We start from the raw sequence: 26,778 nt of genomic DNA, 5'->3' as shown, positions 1-26,778 counted from the left end.
CACCGTCCGCCTCCCCTCTTCGTGTGTCAGCCGGACGACCAATCAGCGCCGCACTGGCGCCGTGGGGAGGTGCTCGCTCCGCAGAGAGGCCAGCAGGGGGCGCTGTGCCCGACCGGCGGGGCCGCAGCGGCGGCGCCTGATCGGCTCTCGCGCTGTGGGGCGGGACCCCTGTGTGGGGCGGGACCCCTGTGTGGGGCGGGACCCCTGTGTGGGGCGGGACCCCTGTGTGGGGCGGGACCCCTGTGTGGGGCGGGACCCCTGTGTGGGGCGGGACCCCTGTGTGGGGCGGGACCCCTGTGTGGGGCGGGACCGTGCTGTGGGGTCTCTTCCTACGGTGTGGTGACCCTCTCTGAGAAGGGGCCCCACGGGGGGAACAGCCTCGCCCTGGTGCTGGGGGACACGCAGGGGAGTGGGGTCCTTTCCACGAGGCGGTTCTGCCCCTGTGTGGAGGTGTACTGAGGAGGGGTGGGTGAGTGCCCGAGGGTTTTGGACCCCTCAGAGGTGTAAGCGCCCCTCCATGGGTGGACACCAGCACAGGGGAAGGGCTGCCAGAGCCCTCCTGTGGCCCCCGGGAGCCCTTTGCACGGGGTGCAGGTGAGGTACTGCAGGGTGACCCTGTATCCCCTGGGCCCTGCTCTGCCACCCACAAACCCTCTGCCCTCCCCAGAGCCCCGCAGTCCCCCGGGAGGCTGTCACCCCGACACCCAGCCAGGCTTCCCGCGGACCCTCCTCAGCTCTGTGTCTAAGGAGATGCTGCCACAGACCGACACCGGGAGGTTTTGAGGTCCACCCATGACCAAGAGTGCACCTCATCCCATTTGCACCTCCACAGTCTCCTATTTCCACAACACTGGCTGGATGACGTGGCTTCGGGGGTGCTGGGCGTTGCCACATCCCCGTCCTCAAATCCAGCACCCATCTCCGACCTGTTGTGATGCCTGGTGTCAATCCCAGCACCACTGGATCCTTTCCCATCCTGGGGGCTCGGAACGCTCCCCAGTCGCCCTCGCCCCTCCGCGGGTGTCTGTAGGCCGTGCTGTGTCCGCGGTCTCCATGGGAGCATGCCGGTTGCCAAGCCGGCCGGTGGAGTGCTTGCCACCACCATCGAGCCGTTGGTATGACAACGGGGACACGGGTGACCCGGGGCGTGGTGCTTGGAGTGACGGGGCCAGCGGCCCCTGCGGGGAGGGTCCTGGCCGAGCCTCGCCAACATACCGGGGGGTCCCCACGGGCTGCCAGAACCCACTGCGCTGGGCTAGGACCCACGTGCCGGCACCAGCCCGGGAATTTATTGATACATTAAGGAAGAGAGCAGAAGAGCGTGAGGGGATCCCCTCTGGAGCAAAGGATGTGGGGCAACAGGGCTGATCTCACCAGGGCCCTGAGTCCCGCTCCCTACCCCGCTGTTTGAGGCCTGGGGGTATCGGGACTCTCTCAGTGGGTGCTGTACTGGGTCATCAGATGAGATAACACGGCGCAGCGAAAGTGGAGCATCCGCGTGTGGAGCGAGGGACGGAGCAAGGGACGGAGCAGCCCAGTGCCTACCGGACCCCCTCCAGGACAGGACAGGGGGCTCCCCCAGGCCAGGCACCACGGTGGGGACACAGGGGCTGAGGGGGGCACGGCTTGGCCCGCAGCCCACCCCACCCCACCACCTGCCCCCATGCTGGATCACCGAGCCAGGATGGAGAGCAGCAGAAAGGAGAAGGTGAGGCTGCTGCCAGGGAAATGCTGGGGGGCCGGGGGGGCCAAGGGGTGCCCAGTGGGTGTGGGGAAGAGTGCAGATCCTCACTGGGGGTTCCAGACTTCCCCGGAGCTAGTGGCCAGGTGCTCCCAGCATCTCCCAAGGTCCCAGCAGAGGTAGCCCAGAGGATGGCTGGTGGGGAGGACATCAGCTCCCAGGCAGCCTGGGGACAGCCCAACGTGCCCCAGGGAGGTCCCCATCCCCTGGTCACCGCCCAGCACATCACAGGCCCTACAGCACTGAAGGCTCATGATGGAGCTGGGAGCATTTGTGGGACATTCTGCTGATCTGGGATACTCCCACCATCCTAACATCGCCCTGGACATCTTGCAGCCATGCAGCTGCACCCCAGGATGAGATGGGGCCTGTCACCTCCTTTAGCTGGCTGTCATTGTTGTCACTGAGGCACCCAGCAGGATCACGAACGGCTTATCCCCAGTCAAAAAACAGTTGATTGTGGGAAGCATCCTCTCCCAGACAGATTGAGCTCATGGGGTCATGGGTGAGGACAGTGGAGACACTCCCTGCTGCCAACTGGGACACTGAGGGGACTCAGCACATGCTGGACCAGGAGAAATGGGTGTCACTGGCCACTGCAGCCAGCAGCCATGGTTGCTCATGGTTCCCAGCTCCATCCCTTTTGTGGGATGCATTGGAGCACACCATTTCCATGGGAAACTGAGGGCCAGATAGCATTATGTGGGAAGACCCAAATCCTGCCAGGCAAGGGCCAAAACCGTTGTTTGAAGGTGAGTGAAGAGATGAGTAGGGATATGGGGTGCTGAGATGGAAAAAAAAAAATGGAGAAATAAAATTTGGACTCCTGGGTGCCAGACTTGGGATGGGGACCCTCTGGCCATGGCAGATCTGGTGTTGCCATGCCAAGCAGTGCTGTGGGATGGATTAGCACAGAATACCTTCAGCCAACAACCCCGGAGAGATGATCAAACCCAGCTCCATGCTTTTCCTGGCAGGATTTTTCCAATCATTCTGGGCCAAACACCTCTGGATCTGGGCAAACCTCACCACAATGCTACCGCGGGTGCCCGGCCCCGTTCCGGGGAGGTCCATGCTGCAGCTATGGCATTTGGGGCCAGGTGATGTGCTAGGGTGGAGGGCAGCTGGACTGAGCCACAGCAAGGGGTCCCCACAGTGTTGGGACGCTCCAAACCACACTCCAAACACTTTCCCAAACCCCCTTCCCCAAAACCTGTCAAGAACCAGCAGCGGCCTTGAGGCAAACATCTGTGCCGGCCAGAGCATTGGAGCCTACCTGGAGCCCGGTGACTAATGAGCCCTAATGCTGCCAACTGCAGCTGGCGGAGGAGTGCCGGCTCCAGCTCCATCTGACAGCCGGGGCACCTGGCCCCAGCCCTGCCTGGCTAATGGAGGCTGCGCCAAGCCCAGGGTTGCTACGGAAAGGATAAACACGGATCCTGCTTGCCAGGTGCTTCCCTGGAGTGGATCCTGTGGCTCTCCCTGGCAGCGAGACAAGGCAGCAATCCCCAAGAATATTCCTGCCTGCCTGCCCTCTGCCCCATATTAGCCCCACATTTGATGGGTGAAAAATGGTGCCCACAATTCCCAGTGGGATACAGGAAGAGGGACGCTCCCAGGGGAACAAAGAAGAAGCACCAGCATCATCTTAAAAGAGTCCCGTGTCCTTGGTGCGAGATGTTGTGCTCCTCAATGGCATGGCCAGAAGCACTCCTTGCTGGGAATGACCCTGGGATTCATCAGTATGGGATATCCGAGGTTACTGCTGGAATGGTGCTGGCTTCTATGCAACCATCCAAAAAATTCAGCTGGGTGACAGGGATGGCAGAACCGCAGTGCCAACTGCAGGCCCCAGGGACCCCAGAGCTGATTGTGGCGTCCTGCAGGCAGCACCAGAAGGGGACTTGGTGCCTTATGATGGTCCTGTGGATTCCCTGATGCCTCTATTCAGTGGGAGGAGAATAGCAGAGTGATAGGATAAGTAATTTCAGGGTGTCCATTGTCTGATGGGGAAAACCAGGGCTGAGGGAAGGGAAGCTTGGCTATTTCTTGCAGTTCAGGCACCTTGCATTCCACATTCCTGGTCCCTGGTTGATGGTGTGTTGTGTGCAGGTGGAGCAGATCCTGTCGGAGTTCCGTCTGAAGGAGGAGGACCTGAAGAAGGTGATGTACCGGATGCAGAAGGAGATGGACCGAGGGCTCAAGCTGGAGACACATGAGGAAGCCTCTGTCAAAATGCTGCCCACCTATGTTCGCTCCACCCCCGAGGGCTCTGGTATGCTGTCACTCCCAGTCCGTTGTGTGTCGCCCCGTCCTTGGACCCTATCAAGCTCCATGTGGAAGGCTGAGCCTACCAAGAGCCCATCACCTTCTCCCCCTCTCCCTGGCTTTGCAGAGGTGGGAGATTTCCTGTCACTGGACCTGGGCGGCACCAATTTCCGTGTGATGCTGGTGAAAGTGGGCGAGGGGGAGGAGGGGCAGTGGAAGGTGAAGACGAAGCACCAGATGTATTCCATCCCAGAGGATGCCATGACTGGGACGGCTGAGATGGTCAGTGGAGCACACAGGGCATCCCATCCTGTTGCAGTCCCTTTCATTGTGTGTTTTTCAGTGGGAACACTGGATGGGACACCCTCATCTGTCCAGCCAGAGAAGTTTGGGGGGGTGGCCAGGCCTGGGGAACCCATGGTGGGCAACAGCATCCATCCAAGGGCAGTGGGAGGGTGGGGACATCCCTTGGGAAAGGCTGGACCTCCTGTCTTCCAGCTCTTTGACTACATCTCTGAGTGCATTTCCGATTTCCTGGACAAGCACCAGATGAAGCACAAAAAGCTGCCCCTGGGCTTCACCTTCTCCTTCCCTGTTCGACACGAGGACATCGACAAGGTGAGGGGGTGGCCGGGCAGCATGAGGGCTTAGTGGTCCCCAAACCTCACCTACACCCACAGCCCCATTTCTGTCTGACCCCCATTCCAGGGCATCCTCCTGAACTGGACCAAGGGCTTCAAAGCCTCCGGCGCGGAAGGAAACAACGTGGTGGGGCTGCTGAGAGACGCCATCAAACGGCGAGGGGTGAGAGGATCAGATGGCTGTGCTGGTACTGCCACAGTGCAGAGACCCCAGCACCCCTGGCTGTCCCTACGATGCACTCACTGAAGCCTGGCTGTGCCTGCAACTGGGCCACTAGAGCTGGATGTGTCCTCAGGAAGGGACCACTGGATCAGCGCTGGCCCCACAATGGGGCTGCTGGAGCCAAGTGTGTCTCTGGGCAGAGCTGTTCTATGTGTTTGCTCACATGTGTGCATGACACATGCCCAGGTCCTCAGCCCCGGGGACCACGCACCATAAACCCACCTGTTGTGGGACAGCCTGACCCCCCCCAATGGTCCCTGTCCCCAGGACTTCGAGATGGATGTGGTGGCGATGGTGAATGACACAGTGGCCACAATGATCTCCTGCTACTATGAAGATCACCAGTGCGAGGTTGGGATGATTGTGGGTAAGATACCCCTTCTACAGGGACACGTGGCTGGGGACAAGGAACTGTCCCATGGTCCCGCTCCCCTGCTGCTTTCCCTGTCCATTTGGGGAGACATACCAAGGACAGGGGGGTGGCAGTGGCACTCTGCTGTGGTGTCCGGTGGTTGGGACACCCAAAGACATTTCCTGGCCCCAGCATGGTGGTTGGGGCACTTTGGGAGTAGAAAGGGGGTGATCCCCACAGGGCTGCCCTGCCCCCAGGCTCTTGGTGCCTCTGGCACCTCATCATAGGTATAGGCACCCATGGAAGGCAGCTGGAGCCAGGTGGTGGGGATGAATTTGAACCCTGCTGGCTCTATCCCCCAATCCCCACAGAGAGCAGCCCCCCACCTCTCCCAGCCCCTCACTATCTTTAGTGCCATCAGACATGCACCAACGTGCCATCTGGCCTCTGTGTGCCCTTACCTGGGTAAACGCATGCTGGGATATTCATCAGCTTCTTGGGGCTAGCTAGGCTGGCCTCAGCACAGTGCCCCGAGCCCCTGGGACCCTGCCATGGGGACAAGTGGCCAGCTAGGGCTGTGGGGACACTGCAGGGGTGGGGAGCAGGAGGGATGTCCATCCCCATCCTGCAGGACAAGGATGTGCAGCCCCAAGCACAGCCCTCAGCCATGATCTCAGTCACTGAATTCTGATGCTCATGGAGGATGCACTGGCTATTCGGTCAGTTTTTTTACTCTGAAATGAGGTCTCACATGGAATCATGGAATTGTTTGAGTTGGAAAAGTCTCTGAAGTCGGGTCCAACCATTCCCCCAATACTGTCAAGACCACCCTAACCTATGTTCCCAGGTGCCACATCCACGTGGCTGTTGAACCCCCCAGGGATGGGGTCTTCACCACTGCCCTGGGCAGTCTATGCCAGGGCTGAACAGCCCTTTCTATGAAGGGATTTTCCCAATATCCAACAGAAACATCCCCTGGTGCAACTTGAGGCTGTTTCCCTTTTATCCTCAGAGCAACCTGGTTTAGTCAAAGGTATCTCTGCCCAGGGCAGAGTGGTGGAATGAGATTAATTTTAAGGTCCATTCAAACCCAAACCATTCCATGATTCTATTATTTGATGGTTCAGTGCTGGGTGGAGTAGGGATAGTGATTTGGGACATATGTAGTAAGTTTCTAACCATCCTTGGTTCCAGCTTTCATGAAGTCACAGAATAGTTTGGATTGGAAGGGACCTTAAGGATTATCCAGCTCCATGCCATGGGCAGGGACAGCTCCCCTAGACCAGGCTGTCCAGCCTGGCTTGTAACACTTCCAGGGATGGAGCAGCCATAGCTTCTCTGGAAAACCTGTTTGTCCCTACCGCCCTCACAGGGAAGGATTTGTTCCCAGTATCCAATCTAAATCTCCCCTCTTTCAGTCTAAAACCTTTCCCCCATGTCCTGGAGTCACCCTTGAAGTACTTGTAAACCATGGTGCCAGTCACCAGGTTGAAGAACGTCCCTCAGGCTCCATATGGATCCCAACCCCTGCCCTGGCACATCTGGACCCCCTCCAGTTCTTCCTCATTGCTCCACAATACTATCCCAGTTTTATCCCAATTGGGATGGGAGGGCTGTGGCAGGGGGGTGTCATTGCTGCCTGCCCCCACCGCCCAGACCCATCCCCAGTTCCCGGCAGGGACAGGCTGTAATGCCTGCTACATGGAGGAGATGCACAACGTGGAGCTGGTGGAGGGCGACGAGGGGCGGATGTGCGTGAACACGGAGTGGGGGGCCTTTGGTGCCTCTGGGGAGCTGGACGAGTTCCTCCTGGAGTACGACCGCGTGGTGGACGAGACCTCACTTAACCCCGGTCAGCAACTGTAAGGAATAGGAGAGATCCAGTTCCTCTGGGCATCCCTCCCACCCCCTGCACCAGGCTGGGCTCAGCCCCCCAGCATGGGCATCCCTCACCCTGGGCCATGCCCATGTGCGGGAACACATCCAGCAAGGAGGGGGGAAGGAAAGAGGGGGTGCTGTGGGATGTGACCCCTCAAATCCCAGCTCTGATGCCACCCCCTCACCTATGCCCCCCCTCCCCAGGTACGAGAAGATCATTGGGGGGAAATACATGGGGGAGATTGTGCGGCTGGTGCTGCTGAAGCTGGTGGATGAGAACTTGCTCTTCAATGGAGAAGCCTCTGAGAAACTCAAGACTCGTGGGACCTTTGAGACCCGCTTCATGTCCCAGATCGAGAGGTACGCGGCTGGGGGGTGGCACCCCCAAACCGGCCTGCCAGGCTGCATGGCACTGGGAGGTCTGTGCTCTCACTCCTCACTGGTCCAGGCATATTGAGGAGTCTGTGCTCTCGCTCTGCACTGGGCTGTCCCACATGGAGATCCCCCTATTCCATCATCCCATACCAGTGTGCTTAGACTGCCTCATATTAGGGTCCTTTATCCTGTTAGCCCACACCAGCCTACTCTGACTGTGCCTCTTGGAGTCCCTGTGTTCTGCCACCCAAACCACAGTGTCCCATGTCACGGGCCCATCATGACGAGACATCATGATCCCATCATTCCGTACCTGCCTGCTCTGTCCCATATTGGGGTCCCCGTGTCCCATCACCTCACATTAGGGGGCCCTACTTACAGGTCCCTCTGTCCCATCACCCCACACCAGCCCTCTACAGCAGCCCCATGTTGGGGTCCCCCATCCCATCACCCCACACCAGCCTGCTCTGACTGACCCAGTTGGGGTTCCCTATCCTGTGACCCCATACAACCTGAGGCTCCCCAATCCCATCATTCCCCATCCCTCTCCAGCTGCCTCACCCAGGGTCCCCACCCTTCAGCCTTTGCTAACCCCCTTTTCTTCCCTCACCCCAGTGATTCAGATGACCGCAAGCAGATCTACAACATCTTGTCAGCCTTTGAGCTGCTGCCGTCTCGGACAGACTGTGAGATCGTGCGCCGGGTGTGTGAGAGCGTGTCCACACGGGCTGCCCAGATGTGCTCAGCCGGGCTGGCCGGCGTCATCAACCGCATGCGGAAGAGCCGCAGCCAGGACACCCTCAAGATCACTGTTGGTGTCGATGGCTCTGTCTACAAGCTCCATCCCAGGTGGGGATCCCCAGACCCAAATGTCATCCCTTCTCCTCTCCCTTCATTCCCCAAGCCTCGAACACATTTGTGACCCCTCGTTCCCACTCCCCAGCTTCAAGGACCACTTCCACGCCACAGTGCGGCAGCTGACTCCCGGCTGTGACATCACCTTCATCCAGTCAGAGGAAGGCAGCGGGCGCGGGGCCGCCCTCATCTCAGCCGTGGCCTGCAAGATGGCCTGCATGATGGGGCAGTGAGCTGGACTCAGAGGGGGGATGGCAGGGGCCGGTGGTCCTGCTCAGAGCACTGTGAGAGCAGACGTGGATGCGGGAAGGAGGCGGCTCCAGCCCCCCAATAAACGGGGTGTGTGTGGACTTCTCTTGGGCCACTTGGGCCAGTGCTCCTCATGCCTCTCTCCCCATGCTGGTAGAGACACCCTGATGGTGCTGCCCCACACAAGTGGGGCAGCCAAGGAGCTTCCTGTGCCCTCACCCCCCTCCTCCATCCTCACACAGCTGCAGCAGGGGGGGGTTCCAGTGCACCCCAGCCCCTTTGCTGGGGGAAAGCCCCCCCAAGGGACTCTTTGGGGGTACTTTGGGGGGGATGTCAGGGTAGAGGAGCTCCCCACCAGTGATCCCTGGGGTGCAGAGACTGACCAGAGTGCACCAGAAATGGGCCAGATGGGGGGGAGCATACTGGGGGGAATCCCCTCAAGCCATGTCCCTACCCGTGTTCCCTGAAAGGTCTGGGACACTCCAGAGATTTGAGTTCACCAGAAGATCTGGAGCAGATTATTGGGGTCCCTCTGGGGGCCATGGGCACCCCAGGGTGTTGGGGTTCCTCTAAGAATCTGGCAATACCAGAGCATATTGTTGTTTCCTGAAGGCTCTGGAAGCAACCCAGGGATTTGGGCCACTCTGAGCGTCTGGAGTACCCCAGAGTGGAGGTGTCTTCCTGAGACACCTCAGGGTGTTGGGATCCCTTTGGGGGTTTGGGGCACTCCAGGGTCTGGGGCCCACTCATGGTGTTGGGGTCAGCCCTGGGGGTGCAGGGCTACCCCCTGGTATGGTCTGGGGTTATATCTGTGATATTTGGGGCCACTGCAGGGGTCTGGGATCACCCTGGAACATGGGGACTCGCAGGATCTAGGGACATCTCGGCGTGCTGGGGTAACTCGTGGGCATCCAGGACCACCTGGGGGGACTGGATCACCACAGGGTGTGGGGCCAACCTGGGGGGCTGGAACTACCAAGGGGTCTTGGTGTCCTCACAAAGTGCAGGGTCACCCCATGGCTGGGGGGTGCACACTGAGGGGCTGGGGACACATGGAGCGTCTGTGTCACCCCAAGGGACAAAGCCACCAAGCGGTGCTGTTCCTGAAGCCCCTGCATTCATGCCTGGCACCGGGATCCCCACAGCTCGTCGCAGGAGGGGAAGGGGATCCCTCTGTTCTGCTTGGCGGCAGCCCTTAGCCAGCAAGATTCCCTGTGTTCTGATTGGTTTGCAGCAGAAAGACATCCTTGAGCTCTGATTGGTGGCAGCCCTCAGAGACCTACAGTTTCTCTGTTCCGATTGGCATGGGGCAGACAGAGGAGATTCCCCGCATTCCAATTGGCTGGAATTAAAGAAGCGGGGGGGGGGGGGGGGGGGGGGAAGGGAAAGGGATGTGGGCTTCCCTGTGCTCCGATCGGCTGGGGCTGAAGAAAGGATCCAAGGGATTCCCTGTGCCCAGCTGGGACAGTGCCAATGCCATGTGTTGGGGACAGTGAGGATGATCCAAAGCCCATGGCAGTGCCAGGGACAAGTGACAGTGCCAAGTGCAGGGACAGATGCAGTGCCAGACACGGGGACATGCTGCTGTACAATGAGGGGACAGTGACAGCCAGGACCACCCAGGTGTGTGGAGGGAACCTCGCACTCCCACCCACATGGGACACAGCCCCACACTACCGCTGGCAGCTTTGGTGTCACCTTGGCCCTGCTGGGGGCAGGCCAGGGCCAGACTGTCCCCTGCCAGTGCCTGGTGCCATACACCCTTGCCACCATGTCCCCCCAGGGCAGACAAGACCATGCAGCCAGAGGAGAGGCTTTATTGTGAGGGAGAGGGATGGCTGGGCTCCAGGGGCATCAGGGACTGGAGGGGTGTCAGGGTTCGGGGAGCACTCAGGGCTGTGCCTGTGGAGAAAGGAAAGAGCAGGGGGTGAGTTGGGGGCCAGCAGAAGCAGCTTCTCTAGCTTTTCCCCTGCTCCACAATGCACTTTGTGGTGACCTGGCTCACCCCCACCCTACAGAGCTGCAGTAGGGAAGGGTCAGAAACCCCAAGCACACTCCCACCCCTCCGACATGGGGGTGCAGGATGTGGGGTGCAAAGCATGGTATGCAGAGGGGAGAAATGGGGTCAGGATGTGGGGTGCAGGACATAGGACATATAGCAGACTCAAATTAGGAAAGAGATTTATCTTCCCCCCCCCCACCTTTGCCTAAGTTAAGGCACCCTTCAAGAAGGTCTCAGCATCTATCTTTGACAAACTGGGCAGCAGTCAGATGTAAAGCAATCAAAGACAAAGACTTTAATTTGGCTGAAGAGCCGCTTATGGCTTTACCAGGATCAGGCTGCAAGGTGCAAGATGAAGGATTCAGGATACAGTGCAGGACTGGGACATGGGGTGCAGGACATTTGGTGCAGGATCAGGATATGGGTGCAGGATGTGGGTTCAAGATCAGGCTGTAGGGTGCAGGACACAGTGCAGGACAGGGGGTGTGGGATTGTGATACAGGGTGCAGGACATGGTGCAGGATGCGGGATGTAGGATTGGGATGTGGGGTGCAGGACACAGAGAGCGAGATACGGGATATGGGATCGGGATGCAGGATGTGGGGTGCAGGACACAGGATGCAGAGTGCAGTATGAGGATACAAGTGGGCACTGACCATGCTCAGGACTGGCAGATGCCCATGGCAGCACAGATGTCCCGGGGCATTTCCCCATTCTGTAGCCCTTCGGTGATCTGGTCCTGGTACTTTTTTACCAGCCGCCGGCACTGCCTGCCCATGGCCCGGCCCAGCATCCGGCAACCCTTCTGCAATGCTGCTTCCACCGCCGCCTGCCAGAGCTACCACGGGTCAGGGGCACAGAGGGACAGGGTCCCCAGCCCAGCCACCCAGACCCTCATCACCCCTCACCTTGTCGGGGTTGTCACCTGCCAGTGCCTGTATCCTCTTCAAGACCTTGGTGCACAGGCGGCACTTAATCCCCCTGTCCTGCACCATGCCGTCCCCATCAGCCATGTTGTCCCCATCAGCCATGTTGTCCCCATCAGCCACATTCCCCTGTGGGGACACAAAGACCCTCAGGGCTGCCTGGACCCCTGGGTGGCCCTGGCAGTACTTGAGGGTGTGGCACTCACCAGGGCCAGGCTGTCCCAGATGTCCTGGCATCGCTGCTCCCAGCCACAGCGTGTGGCCGTATCCATGTCCCAGCACCAGGACATTGGGTCACCCTGGCAGGGTTGGGGGGCTGCGGCCTGTGTTGCTGCACAGGGACAGGACGATGAGCATGGTCGCAGGTGCCCATCACTGCAAACCCCAGGAGCTCTGGAGGTGCCCAGACACCTAAACCGCCAGTTCCAGGTATTCAGCCCCATCCCCACCATCCTTTCTGCCTGTACTCACAGCCTTCTCTTCCCGCTGTTCCTAGGTCCCCATGCAGATCCTGTCCCCAAACGTCCCCAGGTGCTGGTCCCAACATGGGCACCATGCCCATCATCCCTGGGTCCTCAGGCAGTCCCATCCCTGCCACCCCCAGGTGTTCCCATAAGATCCCATCCCTGCAACTCCAAGGCCCCCACCATCTCTCCTGCCTGGACCTTTGTCCTCCTCCCCACATCCCTGAGTGCCTCTCCCTATACAGACCCCATCCCCCTCACACACAGGTCCCCACAGGCCCCAGCCCCCCAAGCTGCCATCCCCACTGTCCCCATGTGTCTCCTCTCCACCTTGGGGTGACCATTCCCCCCGGGAAGCAGGAGGGTCCCCGTTACCTCCCACCAGCAGCAGCAGCAGGAGGAAGATGGAAGCCATGGTGAGCCCCCTGAGCTGGTGACGGCCGGTGACTGAGTGAGCAACTGCCTGTGTCCTGACACCTTTTATTGTGAAGCCACAGGCTGTGGGGGTGGGGGACCAAGACACCAAAACTCCTTTAAACAGAATACCGCTGCTCCCCAGGGCCCTTCCTGCTTCACACCTCCACCCCCGCACGAAGGGATAGGGGGGGGCCCGGGGGGGACATGGGGGAGCTCAGCAGCCCCCAACCTCCCCAGCCTCATCCCCTAAGGGAAGCTGCACGTAAGTCCCCCAAAGTGTGCGGGGAGGAGGGAGTGGCCAGACAGCCGAGGGCTCCGGAGGGTCTATCCCGAGATCGGGGAGGTCTATCCCGGGGTCTTCTTGGACCTCTCCGGGCTCTGGGGAGTCCAAGGGCCTGGGCTTAAGTGTCCTCCCGGGGTCAGTCCTGGTGTTCTCTTCACCGCATGAGTTCCGTGGGAGCCCGGGGTGGATCCCGATGTCTCACTGTCGCGGTCTGTCCCCGTCCCCTCCATCTCCCCCCACACGGGGACGGGGCGGGGGGGGCTCTCATGGCACCGCGGTTGCCATAGTGACCCTAACGTCACTTCCGCCGCGCGGTCACACAACTTCCGGGTTTGCTGCGTTCGCGCCTTTTCCCGCCGCAGCCCCACCCCCGTAGCGGGTCCCGGTGTTGGCGGCGACCTTCGACCTCTGACCCCTCACCCCGTACGTGACCTGCGGGAACCCCGGGCGGCGGTCGAGGGGGTGTTCCCGTTTGGGAACGGGGAAGACCCCGGTTGGAGGGACTGGGGAGGTCCTGCAGGTCCTGCAGCCTGAGGGGGGCTGGGGCGTCGGGGTTGGTGGTTAGGGCGGGCTGTTGTGTCCTCGGGGGGTTTCTGGTGCTAGGTAGGTGTTTGGGGGGTCCAGTGCCGCGGGGAGGAGGATTGTGCCAGAGGGAGTGTGTTGTGGGGGGGACACTGGTGCCTGGGGATATCCAGGAGGCTGTGCAGGGCCCGGGTCCATTTGGGAGAGGGGGGTCATGGGGGGCCAAGGTGTATTTTGTGGGGACTTCAGGTGTCCTGCTCTGGGGGGGATTTTAGGAGAGGGTGGTCCGGTCACTAGGATGAGTTTGGGGATGCCCTGAGTTGGGAGGAGAGGGGAGGAAGGGGGGCTGAGGGGGTGTAGTGTGCAGAGGAAGGATCAGACCCGGACATGGTTTGTATTTTTGGGGTGGGGAAGATCATTCTCTGGGGAACTGTCGTGTCTTGGGGTGACAGTGATGGCTGGGTGGGAGCCAGGATCCTTAATTCACCAATTTGTTTTCCAGACCCATCGTTAGACCCCCATATCCCATGCCATGTTTTCGGAGCAGGCAGCCCCCACGGCACAGGGGCTGCTGGCCCCCCCCTCGGCCGAGCCCCCCACCTTCCCCAGGGTGCCCGTGTCGGGCTATTCGGACTGCTCGCAGCCCTTCCAGCTGGGTGAGCGCAGCTTTTCCCGGCAGTATGCCCACATCTACTCTGTGCGCCTCACCGGGATGCGGCCAGGCTTGGAGCGCCGTGCACGGAGCCGATGGGGTGAGCCTGGGGGGAACCCCCTCTTTATCAGCCCCAGAAAAAACACTGAGGGGCTGGGACATGTCCAGGGGTAGAGACAAAGCTGAGGTAGGGACTGGAGCACCAGGAGTGGCTGGCGGGGCTCAGGCAGGAGAAAAGGAGCTTCAGGGGGGACCTTCTTGCTCTCCACAATTTTCTGGCAGGAGGGTGCAACCAGCAGGGCTCTGCTCCCAGGAAACAAGGGACAGGACAAGAGGACATGACCTCAAGTTGCACCAGGAGAGGTTCAGATTGGATATTGGGAAAATTCCTTCATGGAAAGGGCTATCCAGCTCTGGCAGAGACTGCCCAGGGCAGTGCTGGAGTCCCCATCCCTGTGGGGAAATAATGGCTCTGTGGATGTAGCACTTGGGAACATAGGTTAGTGGTGGCCTTGGCAACAAAGATCTGTGGAGCTGCCTTTGGATTTTATCTCTTGTGTTTGACCAGATTTATATCTAGAGTCCAGAAGTGAGTGAGTGTTCCCATCCTCAGGCTGGGTGCACCCTGCAGGCATCCCTGGGGGCAAGATCCTTCCTGTTGAAGAGGGGGCTCGGGGGTGGAGTCCATCCCTGCCAGGCTGCAATCCACCTACAACCTTCCTGCAACCTGTGCAGCTCCAGTGTGCCCAGTTCTGCCAGTCTCCAGTGCTCCAGTCTCCCCTTGACAAGGGATGTTCAGCAGAGCCCAGTCAAAACAGCTCAAGCCCCCAGCTCTGAGATGCACAGTGATGATGGGATAATTCATTTGCAGCTGGATTATGTGGTATTCCTGCTGCAGCTCCCACCTGGAGTTCTGACCTTGGGACAAGCTGCATTCCCCATCGCAAATAGAAGGGGGTGTGGGCAGGGAGAACACAATCGTCTTTGTCACATCGCCCCACACACTGTTGGGAGCAGGAATTGGGTGTGAGGTTTGTCAGGGTGAGGCTGGGGGGCCCTGACCAGGAAGTGGGGTACAGGGGGGTGCAGGGGGATGAGAGGTGCTGGTTGTGCCAGTGGAGGCTGTTTCCTGCCTGGGGGGGTTGTGGTTCTGTGGGTGGGACCCTCACACTCAGAATTTCCATCCGCGGGGTGAAGCAATGCTGGCGCTCCTGGGGCTCTAACCCCCCTTGCCTGGGCACAGCCTGTGGTTGAATTTCCTTCGTCTTTGCCCTTCTATGGGCAAAAACCCCTTCAGTGGAAGCTTTTGGGCTAGATGCCTGTTCCTGTGCTCTCCCCAGCCCCGTGGGCCGTGTGGAAGCAAAGCCAGTGCTGCTCCCACAGAGGATGTCATTTCTTGGTTGGCCACCCTGGACTTTGCCGAGTGTAACTGGAGCTAATGGTTTGTAAAACTCCACCTCCTGGAGTCCTGGGATGGGACCGGATTTTGGGGTTTGTCTCCTAGCAGGAAGCTCTTGCAGGCAAAAATCTGGAGAGCACACCCCCCTCCCCCTGAACACACATTTTGGGGAGTTTGAGCCAAAAATAAGAAATTTCAACAGGATTGTTTTTGTTCTGACTCAGAGCTTTTGCATTCCTGGGCTCGGGAATCCATGTTTCCAGTGTGGGGTGCCAAGGATGGCAGCAGGGTGCTCTCCCTGGGACAAGAGTCACGTTCAGCAGCGCGTGATGAGCAAAGTGAGATCTTTGGGAGGAGAAATGTCACCCGGAAAGGATGAGGAGCTGGTGCAGGCAGTGTTGTTTTGGGAGAGGAGACCGGGAGCGGGTTCCTTGCTCCTCTCCAGGGCCTGAGGCTCAGGATGGACTTCACAGGCTGGTTTAAGTAGGGAATGATGGTCCCATAGCCACATACTGGATTGGGAGGACACACACTGGATGGGGCTGGAGCACCTCTGGGTCCCCAGGCATGGGGTAAAAAGTTTTGAACTCACCTTGTGGTGAGGGAGATTTTTGCACCTCAGCCACAAAGTGGATGCAGCTGGGGCTGCAATGCTTCTTGCAGCTCCCGAGGTTCTTCTAGCCTGTATACCCTATGGATCCCTGCCTGAAGCCCAGGGACTTGTCAGCATGCCAGGATCTTCTCTGGAGTTATGAGGATCCTGAATTCCAGCAAGGATCTGGGGCAGAAGATCTAGCCCTATCAGAGATCAGGTCTGGGGGTATTGGGTGATCTCCTGCCTGTCAACTCCCAGTAGGATGTTTGGGTCATCCCCTGGGGTGAAGACCAGGAACAGCAGCCCTCCATGCCCAAGGGCAGGAGCGCTGCATCCTGGACCCTTCCCAGCCAGAGCTGTTACTGGGAGCTAAACACACCATCATGACCCAGCTTTCCCCTCAGCACAGAGGAAATGCCTGCAGGCTTGCAGGCTCTGGAATGCTCCTTGGCCCCATCTGGCCCACACATGCCTGTTCGGCACCATGCCTTGAGGGAAAGCAGGAGGCTTCCTGGCGTTTCCCAGCGCCTCTTGCTGGGGCTCTTCAGCTGCTCCTGCCAGCCCTGCACTGTGCCCACCATCACCCCGAGACCGCTGACCCATGTCTCTCTGCAGGGAATGACATTGCACTGCGGAAGCTCTCAGAGCTGCAGGCAGGAGAGAAGTGCTGCGTGGTGGGGACGCTCTTCAAGGCTATGCAGCTCCAGCCCTCTATCCTGCAGGAGATCAGCGAGGAGGTAATGGGCTCACCCCCTCCTCCCCACAGCTCAGGGGGTTGTGCCAGCACACCTGAGAGCTCAGCTGGGTTTCCATGGCTTCCCTGTGCTCGTTATAGCCAGGTAACTGGCAGAGATTTGAGCAGGGATTTAAACAGGATGGCCTGTGCCCAGCCTGTCCCTGAATGCCACCTTGGTACTGCCTCTTGGTGTGTGTGCTCCTTAAGAAATCATGGAAGCTCAGAATGGCTTAGCTTGGCTTGGCTTGGATTGGCTTGGAAGAGACCTTAAAGCTCATCCATGGGCTGGTTTTACCTTCCACTATCCCAGGTTGCTTCAAGCCCCATCCATCCTGGCTTGAACACTTCCAGGGATCCAGGGGCAGCCACGGCTTCTTTGGACAACCTGTGCCAGGGCCTCAGCACCCTCACAGGGTATTTCTTCCCCATATCCCACCCCATCTAAACCCACCCTTTGTCCATCTGTTCTCCCACCACCACTTGCCACCACTCTTGTTCAGCGATGCTTTTCCAGTGCTCAGTGAAACCAGCCCATCCAGGGGTTTCCAGCTGCTGGGGCCCTCAGCTGGGCTGTTGGCTGTACTGGGGATGGGGGGCTGGGGTTGGGAAGGGTCCTTGGCTGCTACTGATCCTTGCTGAGGCCGTCAGAGCTGTCCCTGTGCCCTATCAGCACAACCTGGTGCCTCAGCCACCCCTGCCCAAGTACATCCAGCCCTCTGATGAGCTGATTCTGGAGGATGAGCTGCAGCGGATCAAGCTGGAAGGAGCCATTGATGTGCAGAGGCTGGTGACAGGTAAGGGACAGCAGTGGCTCTGTGGTGGCACCCACCCTGCAGGTGCTGGCTGGGGCTGATCCCCTGCTCTGCCGTAGGGACTATCTTGGCTGTGTACGGCTGCGAGCATGACGATGGCAGATTCCTGGTGGAGGATCACTGCTTCGCTGACTTGCCGCCACCACTGCCCTGGAATGGGCCCAGCTCCGACCGGTGAGTCAGCAGCAGCAGGACTGGGGTTGACACTGCATCCCTGCTGTGTCTCTGAGTCCTTTGTGCCAAGAGGGCTGGCAGGGGGTCTGAGCCCCTTGTCCTGGCTCTCTGAAGCCCCTAAGTTTGGGAACATGGCACACTGCCTGAGCCTCTCCATCCGTCCAGGTTTGTGCTGCTGGCCTCGGGACTGGGGCTGGGCAGTGCGAGTGGAGAGGCCCTGCTGAGCACTCAGCTGCTGGTGGATGTGGTGACGGGGCAGCTGGGTGCAGAGGGCGAGCAGAGCTGTGCTGCCCACATCACCCGTGTCATTCTGGCCGGGAATCTGCTAAGCCAGAACACGCAGAGCCGAGACACCATCAACAAGGTACGGTGAGGAGGGGGCTGCAGCCTCGCAATGCTCCTGGGGTGCTGGGAGGGTGTGGGGAGGAGGAAGAGAGGCTGCAGGCTTGTCCCTCACTGTCTTCCTGCTCACCTAGGCCAAGTACTTGACCAAGAAGACACAGGCTGCAAGTGTGGAGGCTGTGAAGATGCTGGATGAGATCCTGCTGCAGCTCTGTGTGAGTGCTCGGGGTTGGCCAGGGAGTCAGGTTCCTTTGGGGTAGGGAGCCTTGTTTCTGAGGCAGGGTAGCAGTCTGGGGTGCAGGGTGGCAAAATTCCCTTCCCCAGCACCCAGCTTCCCTTTTAGCACCCCATACAGGGAGGCAGATCACAGTCCAGCTCCAAATGCTTCTCCTGGGATCTGGCCTCTTTGGTGAAACCAAGCAGGGTGTCCTGGGGATAAGGAGCAGCAGTGACAGCGGGGCTGTGCTCTGAGCCCCCTTGGAGGGCACTTCGGCCACCCAGTTGATCCCTGCTCTACCCACAGACCTCTGTGCCTGTGGATGTGATGCCTGGCGAGTTTGACCCCACCAACTACACACTGCCGCAGCAGCCCCTGCACCGCTGCATGCTGCCCCTGGCCAGTGCCTACGCCACTCTGCGCCTTGTCACCAACCCCTACCAGGCTAACCTGGATGGTGTCAGGTAAACAAACCTGGTGCACTACCAGCTCTGGTGACGGTCCAGCACATACAGCATCTAAAGCTCCCCTTCTTTCCCCCACAATGTAGGTTTTTGGGGACATCAGGACAAAACATCAGTGATATCTTCAAATACAGCAGCATGGACGACTACCTGGAGATCCTGGAGTGGACACTGCTGACAGGACACATCAGCCCCACAGCCCCAGACACCCTGGGTATGGTGAGAGCTGGGGGGTTGTTGAAGGGGGCTTTGCCAGGGTCTCCCCCCTAATTCCTGTCTTCCCCAGGCTGTTACCCGTTCTACAAATCTGACCCATTTATCCTCACCGAGTGCCCTCATGTCTACTTCTGTGGCAATGCGCCCCACTTCCAGTCGAAACTGCTCCAAGGTGGGTCTCACAGCACACCCAGATCCTCGCAGGGGCTGAGAACCCGTGCTGGGGGCTGCCAGGGGACTCCTCTGCTTGACTCTCACCTGTGTTTGCAGGCAAGGAGGGGCAGCGGGTGCTGCTGGTGACGGTGCCAGACTTCAGTGCCACGCAGACTGCCTGCCTCGTCAACCTGCACGACCTCACCTGCCAGCCCATCACCTTCTCTGGCTTTGGGGCTGACAATGAGGACAAGGACATGGAAGTTGGACACTGACCACATGGAGGACAAAGGTTTCACAAGCCCCCACCCCTCAAGGGATCCTGGCACCCACAGCCTTTGTCCTCTGGGAGGGTGACAGAGCTGAGGAAGCAGTGGAGGGACAAGATGTTCATACCAATATAACTTGATTTATATGTGTAACAAAAACTGTATGAAAGGGGAGAAAGGCTATGCTTGCCTCCATGGGCCCTGCCCAGGAGAGCAATACCACCCCTGCCACCCCACTGGGATACAGACAGTGAGCTGGCACTGCCCAGCTCCAAGGGATGGGGTAGCATGTCCCTGACAGCACCCAGCTGTTGGCAACAGTGCCTGCAGTCCTTGGAAGCAGCAAGGTGAGGAGCTGGAGCCCACCTGGAACAGCTGCCGAGGCTCAGGGAAGATGTTGGGAGCGACTGCCGAAGCGTCTGACTGTGGCTTGAAGCAGAGTAAGGGCTCAAGTGTCCCTAGTCCCCAAAGTTCACGGTGTAGGTTTCAGCTGTGGTGAGGGGCTGCGCCATCCCTGTATGCAACTCCCAGCCCTCTGTCTCTGTCACCAGCTCGGTGACAACCTCTGTCTCAGTGTCCATCTCCCAGGTCCCGGCAGTGGGCGGCTCCTGGCTCCAGGGCATGTAGGCCGTGCTGCTGAAGGGGAAGGGCGGGGCCGTGGTGGATGGTGGGGCCGTGGGGCTGCTGGTGGCTAAGGTGGCATTGAGACGCCGCAGCCGCATCTGCTCCCGCAGCCGCATGCGGTGCCGCAGGCGCATCCGCAGGCGCAGGCGCTCACGGGGGGTCATGGGCCGACCAGGCACCACGCGGCGGATTGGCCGGTTCCCATTCATAGCCATGATCTCCCGGATGCGCTTCCAGTTGGAGCGGGACAGGACGAAGTTGCACTGGGTGGCCCCAATGTCGTAGAGGACGTGGCAAGTCTTGATGCTGGGATTGTAGCCCTCGGCCCGCGCTGACACGCGGTACTCGCCCGGGTTCAGGATGCGCCAGTAGTCCCCGCCGCTGGCTGCGGATGTGGCGGGCAGCAGGGTGAGGTGGGGGTGAAGTGGTGCTGCCAATACCCTGCCAGTGCTTCCCAGCACCTACCTGTCCTGACGTTGTGGTTGATGCCCCCCACCGCAATGGTGGCGTTGGCAATGGGCTCTCCCTGCTGGTCTGTCACCACACCCTTGATTCCCCGGTGGATCTGGGTGAGGAAAAGGAAAAGGGATGAGTGGAACTGTGTAGGACAGGTGGGGCAGCTATGGCCATGTCCCAGTACACACCTGCTCCATGAAAGTGAGCAGAGACTCCTTATTGTTCTCCCACTCCTGCTGCAGCTCGCTCTCATGGGGGAACTTGTCACAGCCCAGGTAAATGGAGAGCTCCAGGCAGTTGGTATGCAGGTAGCTGAAGTCATTCATACCTGCAAGAGCATAGCCATGCCCACCCAGCTGCTTGCTCACCTGCCAGTGGCCAGGTTATGGGGCAGCCACACCACTGGCCCCAACTTACTGCCAGGCCGGGGGTGCCACTTGGCACCCTGCACGATGCCCATGGCATCGGTTACATCCGGTGCGTGGCAGCCCCCCCCGGAAGGTCTCGGTCATGGTGAGGTGTGCTGAGGCATAGGAGATGGCAAGCCACCGGAACACAGCGTGGTCGGGCGTCTCCTGCAGTTCAGGCCGCTCATCCTCATAGTCCAATGGACGAGGGGCGGCTGCTGGTGTTGGGGGGCTGGGTCGGGCTGTGTCAAAGGGGAAGGACACCAGCTTCTCCCCACCCTGCAGGTTGGCTCCCAGTACGAAGGGGTTCTTGTCCATCCATGCCATGACAGCCCGTGTCTCCACTGCCACCTGTGAGGCACACACAGGGCACAAGATGTCACCCCCTGCCACCTTCTCCCCACCCCCTGCCCCCTGTGCCGCACTCACCGCCGCGTCCTCTGACAGGTAGTGCTCTGGGATGGGGATGTGGTGGTTGGGGAACTGATGGGGCACCAGCCACCTCTCCTCGGCTGCCCACAGTGCTGAGGCCAGGTCAGGGAAGTTCTCAAAGAGGTCAAAGCCTTCCTCCGTCCAATGGCCCAATGCCCAGTTGCCCAGTTCGGAGCCCTGCAGGCAGCCCAGGACACTGGTGAGTCCAGGGGGGCTGCATCCCACCACCCATGTCTCATCCCACTGCTCCGGGTCCCCTCCCCTTCTCTGACAGATCTCAGGTGCCCAGCTTGAAGCCCTGTGGCCAGCCCAGGGCAGCAGTGAGCTGTGAGCGGGGGGCTGCCTCCGACTGCTTTACCATCCCATCCCACTAACCCACAGCCCATCCCAGCACCCCACGTCCTACCCCGCTGCTCCACTGTCTAATCTCACTGCCTCATGGCCCCTCACCGCCTCATGGGCCAGCTCGTAGCCATCAGGGTTGAGGGACGGGACGAGGTGGATGCGTGTGTCGGTGACCAGGCTCCGCACGCGGGGATTCCCATCCTGGTACTCCTTGCACAGGAACTGCATCAGCAGCAGCAGCAGCTCCCGGCCCAGTACCTCGTTCCCATGCAGCCCCGCTGTGTACCGGAACTCGGGCTCACCTGGAGGCGGGGGCCAAGGAGGGTCAGCAAACACCTGGGACCATGGCTGGGGGCCCCAAATCCCTCACACCTCCCTCACCCGTCTCATGCTCGCCGGGGTTGTCGGAGACCTCCATGGCGTAGATCTTCAGCCCCCGTGAGCTCTTGCCAATGTTGTAGATGCGGGTGATGGTGGGACACTCTTCATTCACCACCTTCATCAGCTGCAGGGTGGGAGAGATGGGGGCAGTGCTTGGGGGGATGAGCCCACACCCTGCAGAGAATCCCACGCCCATGCAGGATCCCATTCTGTGAAGATGCCCATCACCGTACAAGTGCCCACAACCACAGAGAATGCCATACCACAAAGATGTGCCCACCACCACAGAGGTGTCCACTCCTCATGGCGGATCCCACCCCACAGAGGATCCCACAACCACGTGTGTTCCAACTCCATAGAGGATCCCACTCAAAGGATTTGTTCAGAGATTATTCCATCCCCTACAGAGGATCCCACTCCCCGCTGGATCTGCCCCCTAGCAGTGCCCACCTGCCTCATGTCCTTGTAGGAGTGGTGTCGGAAGTCTAGGTTGTCCGTGGAGGTCACCTCGTTCTGCTGGGTGTAGTAGCTGCTGACAGCTGTGGAGGCGACAGGGACACAGCAGCGGGGGTGGCTGGAGAAATCCCACCCCCCGTGGCCCCCAGGCTACTTCGGGGTGACTGTTACCAGAGAGGGGGCACCCTAGGACCTCAAGGCGCAGGCAGAGGCTCCCGTTCCAGCGCTGGGGGTAGATGCGGATATACCGGGCCACCACTGGCTCAGGGAACTCACTCAGCACCGGTGTGTCCTTGTCCACATTGCCGTAAAACATCTGCCGAGGAGGGAGAGATGTACCCAAGAGGGTCACCGCTGTTCCCGTGTCACCCACCCAGAACAGGTCCCCACCATCTCCTCGTAGCCATTGCTGTACATCACCCAGTGTTGGCTGTCGTTGCTGAAGCCCACATAGAAGCTGGTGACAAAGTCATCACTGTGGGAGGACAGACAGGTTGGGACAGGGGTCTCCATGCTGATCCCCCACTCCACGTCCCCAGCTCCACCGCCACATCCCCATACTGGATCTGGGAGTCGCGGCCCTGCGTGATGACTCCGGTGAACATGGTGATGCGGCGGGTGTCCACCTCGAGCCAGTGTGCCCGGCTGTCATCCTCGGCACACCACGCCCCATCGAAGAAATCGTCCTCGTTGGTGCCCGCCTGGGGAGCAGTGAGGGGGATGTGCGTGGGGGTATCACCATGGCTCATGGGCTGGGCACTGGGGGTGACCCTCACCTGCATGTTGAGGCGGCCACGCTGGGCACCCAGCCCGTGACGCAGCATGGAGGAGGCCAGGATCTGGTCATCCTCAATGCGGTGAGACTCCAGCCCAATTGGGGGACACCCTGGGGACAGCAGGGGGTGATGGGCTTCCCTTGCCCAGCAGGGTGTCCCTGTCACCACAGGAATGGGGACACTCACTTTTCTTTTCTGCTGGAGGGGCCCATTCCTCCTCATCTGGATCCCACTTCTTTCCTCCCGTTTTTTTGGGTTTTCCTAGGAAAGGAAACGGGAAAGTGAGGGGGGGCAGGGACAGGGACAGGTGTGAGGGGACAGGAACGGGGGCTGCCACCCACCTTTGCGGTCCTGGCCCTTCTCCTCCGCCCAGCGCTCCCCCTCTTCCTCCTCCTCCTCTTTCTTGGGCTTCACTGTTGGTGAGGTGATATCCACCCCAGGGACGTGACACCAGTCCCAGGAACATGCCACCCACCCCAAGAATGTGGCACTGATGCTTGGGGTGTGACACCCACCCTGGGGACATGCCCCCTCCCTGGGGATGTGACACTTGCCTGCAGACATATCACTCACCCCGGGGCCATGCCACCCACTCCAGGGATGTGCCACCATCTCTGAAGACATGACACCCACCTTGGCATGTGACATCTACTCCAGTGAGGTGACGACACTCACCGTGCAGATATGTCACCTACCCAGGGACATGCCACTGACCATGAGACATGTGACTCACGCTGATGATGTGCCACCCACCGTGGGGACGCAAACCAGCCCAGGGACATGCCATCCTCCCTGTGGCTCTGCCATCGACCTTGGGGCACACATGTCCACCACGGGCACATGCCCCCCATGCTGGGCCCTGCCCACCCCACCCAGCCCCCTTCACCCCCTCTCACAGGATCTGGTTTTCTCCTCATCCGTCTTCATCCCATCCTCTTTGTCCGGGTGTTCATGGGGCTTCGTCGGGAAGGGCAGCCCGTATGTCCCTGGGGGGCACAGGGTGGGGGCTGGGACGACCTTCTGGAGATGGGCGGGGCAGGGATGACTGGGGGTGCTGGGGTGCCTCGTTCTTCCCGCTTCATCACTCACAGTCATCGTAGTCGGGTGGCTCGAAGCCCTCACCGTAGTCCCCTTCAGTCACCGGGCCAGGCAAGGGGGGCTGCGGGAGCGGCTGTGGCGGGGGTTGCGGGGGACGCTCCTCTGGCTCTGCTTGGGGGAGGGGGGGGAAGGGGCTGTGCTGGAGATGGGGAGGCAGTGAGGGTCCCCATGGCCCTGCAGGGTGCCCTCTGTGGGGTCTCTATGGAATCAGCATGCCCCTCAGGAACCCACATTTCCCTTTTGGGTTCCCATATACCGTGAGGTCCCCGTGTCCCCACCAGATCCCTCTGTATCCCACTGGGATGCCCACGCCCGCAAGAGATCCCCATACCTCTAGTGTCCTCCCAAGAGTGTCCCATGCTCTGATGGGAATTCCATGTCCCTATGGGGTCCTCCATGCCCCCACAGGGTCCCCATGTCCCTGCAAGGCTCCCTGTGTCCCTACAGGACCCCTCTATATGCCCACAGGATCCCCATGCCACCAAGGGATCCCCACACCCCTATAAGATCCCTGCACCCCTTATGCCATCCTCATGTTCACCCCAGCTCCAGGCTGCCCCAAAATGAGGCCCCCCTGGGTTCCCAAGGCTGGGGACTGTCCCCCAGCCTCACCCTGAGCACTGCCAGCCCCCCGTGTCCCCATCCTCCCACGTACGTGTCTCCTCGGGCTGGGGCCAGACCCGCTCAGGTCTCCTCCTGCTTGGGGGCTTGGGGGGCTTCTGCTGCCGCCGGATGTACTCGACTGGCAACACAGAGGATGGCACACTGTGGGGAGACATGCCCTCTATCCCTCCCCGCTGGCCCCCCACCTACACCCCAGCACCGTACAGTCCTCGTAGTCCTCCCGCTCCAACTGCTCGTTGTAGTCCAGAGTTGGCGGTTCCGGCTCCTCGGGGACCTCTGCGGACAAGGGGCACATGGGGCACAGGGTGGCACCGGGGTGCGGGCAGGTGACAACAAGGAGCAGGAAGGTGACATTTGAGAATAGGAAGGAGGCCCTGAGGTAAGTGTGATGGCCCTGGGGCACATAGGAGGTGACACTTGGGAGCAGGGAATTAGTCCAGAGTGCAGTGAGGTGCAGGGAAATGACACCAGGGAGGAGGGGGTGGCCCTGGTGTGCAAGGTGATGGCCCTGGGATGCAGTGCTGCGACAGGAAGGTGACATAGGGGTGCAGGAAGGGGAGTTTGGGAACAAGGATGTGGCCTGTGTTGCAGGAGCATGGCCCTGGGGAGCAGGGGCATGGCATTGGGGTGCAGAAAGATGACATTTGGGGACAGAGAGGTGGTCCCAAGACACAAGGAGCTAGCCCCAGGGTGCAGAGGGGTGGCCCTGGCCTGCAGAGGAGTGTCCCCAGGACATAGGCTGGTGGCCCTGGGGACTGGGCACTCACCTGGCTGAGGTTCAGGGTTCCAGTCCTCCCGGCCCAGCCCCCAGCGCTCAGTTGGCAGCTCTTCTAGCTCCTCTGGGGACAGAGACAGAGCAAGGGGCTGGTGTGGCCTCCCCAGGCCCCTCTCCAGGCCCCCTCCAGCCCCACAGTGGGAAGAAAATCCCATGGGAAGGAATGCAGGGAGACAGAGGGGAAACCCAAGGGAACAAACCCCAGCCAGCTGTAGGGTGCTGCCAGGGCAGCTGAGCACAGTGTGGGGTGATGCTCTGCTGTGGTGAGACCTCCCACCCCAACCCCACTAGTGGCAAGATGGGTGTCCCCAAAACTCAGCTCGAGCACCTCCATCCTCCTCCTCCTTGTTGTGCGAAGGCTCCAGGAACTCGGGTGTCTCTTCATCCTCCTTGCCCTGTGAGGGCTGCAGAGTCGTGGGGGGTTCAGTGGGGGGGCTTGGTGGCACTGGTGGCTTCTTGCCAGAGGGTTTGGTGGCCTTGGGTGGCTTCTCCTTGGGCTTTTTGGAGCCTTTGGGGATTTTTTCAGAGCCTTTTGGAGATTTTTCTGAGCCTTTTGGTGGGTTTTCAGAGCCTATCAGTGGCTTCTTCTTGGATTTCTTGGGGGGTTTGTTCTTGCCCCGGTCCTTGTCCTTGACCTTTTCCTTATCCTTATCCTTCTTGGGGTTCTGGGGTCGCTCCTTGAGCTTCCTGGGAGGTTTTTCCTTCTTCCCCTTCCTGGGTTTCTCGGGCTCTGTCAGCGACCCTGGAGAGCCTGAGGGGACAGAAGCCGGGGGGCAGCCACTCCGAGGCAGGGTGAGCGTGGCAGGGCCGGGCAAGGGGGTCCCCCCTATCCCGCCACGCCCGTTCCCCGTGGGATCCCAGTGCCAATCACTCACCGGTGCCGGCGCTGAGGTCGGTGCCGAAGCTCAGCTCAGCACCGTCCCCGTCTCGGTCCCCGCCGTCCCCAGGTCCAAGGAAGCCCCGCAGAAACTCCTCGATCTCGGCGTCGGTGAGCGCGGGGGGGCCCGGGGCTGCCCCCGGTGCCGGTACCGGCAGCAGCAGCAGCAGCGCGGCCGGGAGCAGGAGGCAGGAGAGGGGCGGCCCCGCCGGGAGCATCGCGCTCCGCACCGGCCCCGCTCCTCGAAAGCCCCGAGAGCCCCTGACGGGCGGGCTGGGGGCGGTGCTGCGGCCGGGGGCGGG

The 26,778-nt window shown here is 60.3% G+C and overlaps 4 protein-coding genes across 6 annotated transcripts; 2 read left to right on the top strand and 2 right to left on the bottom strand.

The window, feature by feature from the left end:
* The first annotated feature begins 1,203 nt into the window (after positions 1 to 1,203).
* GCK (glucokinase) lies at positions 1,204 to 8,662 on the top strand. The gene is made up of 10 exons (XM_040087912.1): positions 1,204 to 1,708; positions 3,854 to 4,016; positions 4,137 to 4,291; positions 4,508 to 4,627; positions 4,718 to 4,813; positions 5,141 to 5,240; positions 6,904 to 7,087; positions 7,308 to 7,463; positions 8,094 to 8,327; positions 8,422 to 8,662. The coding sequence occupies exons 1-10, from the start codon at positions 1,664 to 1,666 to the stop codon at positions 8,564 to 8,566; spliced, it is 1,398 nt and encodes a 465-aa protein (XP_039943846.1). The 5' UTR covers positions 1,204 to 1,663; the 3' UTR covers positions 8,567 to 8,662.
* A 1,728-nt stretch (positions 8,663 to 10,390) lies between these two features.
* Positions 10,391 to 12,921, bottom strand: LOC120764117 (antimicrobial peptide NK-lysin-like). 2 transcript variants are annotated; one of them, XM_040087902.1, is made up of 5 exons: positions 12,305 to 12,921; positions 11,717 to 11,841; positions 11,493 to 11,639; positions 11,241 to 11,413; positions 10,391 to 10,484 (listed from the first exon to the last, which is right to left on the bottom strand). In XM_040087902.1, the coding sequence occupies exons 1-4, from the start codon at positions 12,387 to 12,389 to the stop codon at positions 11,246 to 11,248; spliced, it is 525 nt and encodes a 174-aa protein (XP_039943836.1). In that variant the 5' UTR covers positions 12,390 to 12,921; the 3' UTR covers positions 10,391 to 10,484; positions 11,241 to 11,245. The 2 variants fall into 2 exon arrangements, with proteins under 2 accessions (XP_039943836.1, XP_039943837.1); XM_040087903.1 differs by having other exon boundaries at positions 12,350 to 12,921.
* A 62-nt stretch (positions 12,922 to 12,983) lies between these two features.
* Positions 12,984 to 19,405, top strand: POLD2 (DNA polymerase delta 2, accessory subunit). Of its 2 annotated transcripts, none has more exons than XM_040087872.2 (11): positions 12,984 to 13,097; positions 13,699 to 13,948; positions 16,458 to 16,579; positions 17,249 to 17,372; positions 17,450 to 17,564; positions 17,730 to 17,928; positions 18,041 to 18,121; positions 18,430 to 18,587; positions 18,674 to 18,801; positions 18,874 to 18,975; positions 19,074 to 19,405. In XM_040087872.2, the coding sequence occupies exons 2-11, from the start codon at positions 13,729 to 13,731 to the stop codon at positions 19,229 to 19,231; spliced, it is 1,407 nt and encodes a 468-aa protein (XP_039943806.1). In that variant the 5' UTR covers positions 12,984 to 13,097; positions 13,699 to 13,728; the 3' UTR covers positions 19,232 to 19,405. The 2 variants fall into 2 exon arrangements, with proteins under 2 accessions (XP_039943806.1, XP_039943809.1); XM_040087875.2 differs by lacking the exon at positions 12,984 to 13,097 and adding an exon at positions 13,102 to 13,194.
* Positions 19,346 to 26,694, bottom strand: AEBP1 (AE binding protein 1). Its single transcript, XM_040087849.1, is given in 22 exon segments — positions 19,346 to 20,234; positions 20,315 to 20,414; positions 20,494 to 20,633; positions 20,723 to 20,798; positions 20,800 to 21,063; positions 21,142 to 21,321; positions 21,595 to 21,791; positions 21,871 to 21,994; positions 22,321 to 22,409; positions 22,498 to 22,642; positions 22,717 to 22,801; positions 22,888 to 23,027; positions 23,103 to 23,212; positions 23,289 to 23,363; positions 23,444 to 23,515; positions 23,999 to 24,088; positions 24,192 to 24,308; positions 24,856 to 24,942; positions 25,029 to 25,100; positions 25,592 to 25,663; positions 25,928 to 26,350; positions 26,475 to 26,694. Coding segments are annotated over 22 exon segments (3,429 nt in total). The 3' UTR covers positions 19,346 to 19,683.
* Between the last annotated feature and the right edge of the window lie 84 nt (positions 26,695 to 26,778).

This window comes from Hirundo rustica, chromosome 28 (genome assembly GCF_015227805.2).
Source record: "Hirundo rustica isolate bHirRus1 chromosome 28, bHirRus1.pri.v3, whole genome shotgun sequence".
NCBI lineage: Eukaryota > Metazoa > Chordata > Aves > Passeriformes > Hirundinidae > Hirundo > Hirundo rustica.
The sequence above is the reverse complement of the archived record's forward strand: the minus strand, read 5'-3'. Positions and strand labels throughout refer to the sequence as shown.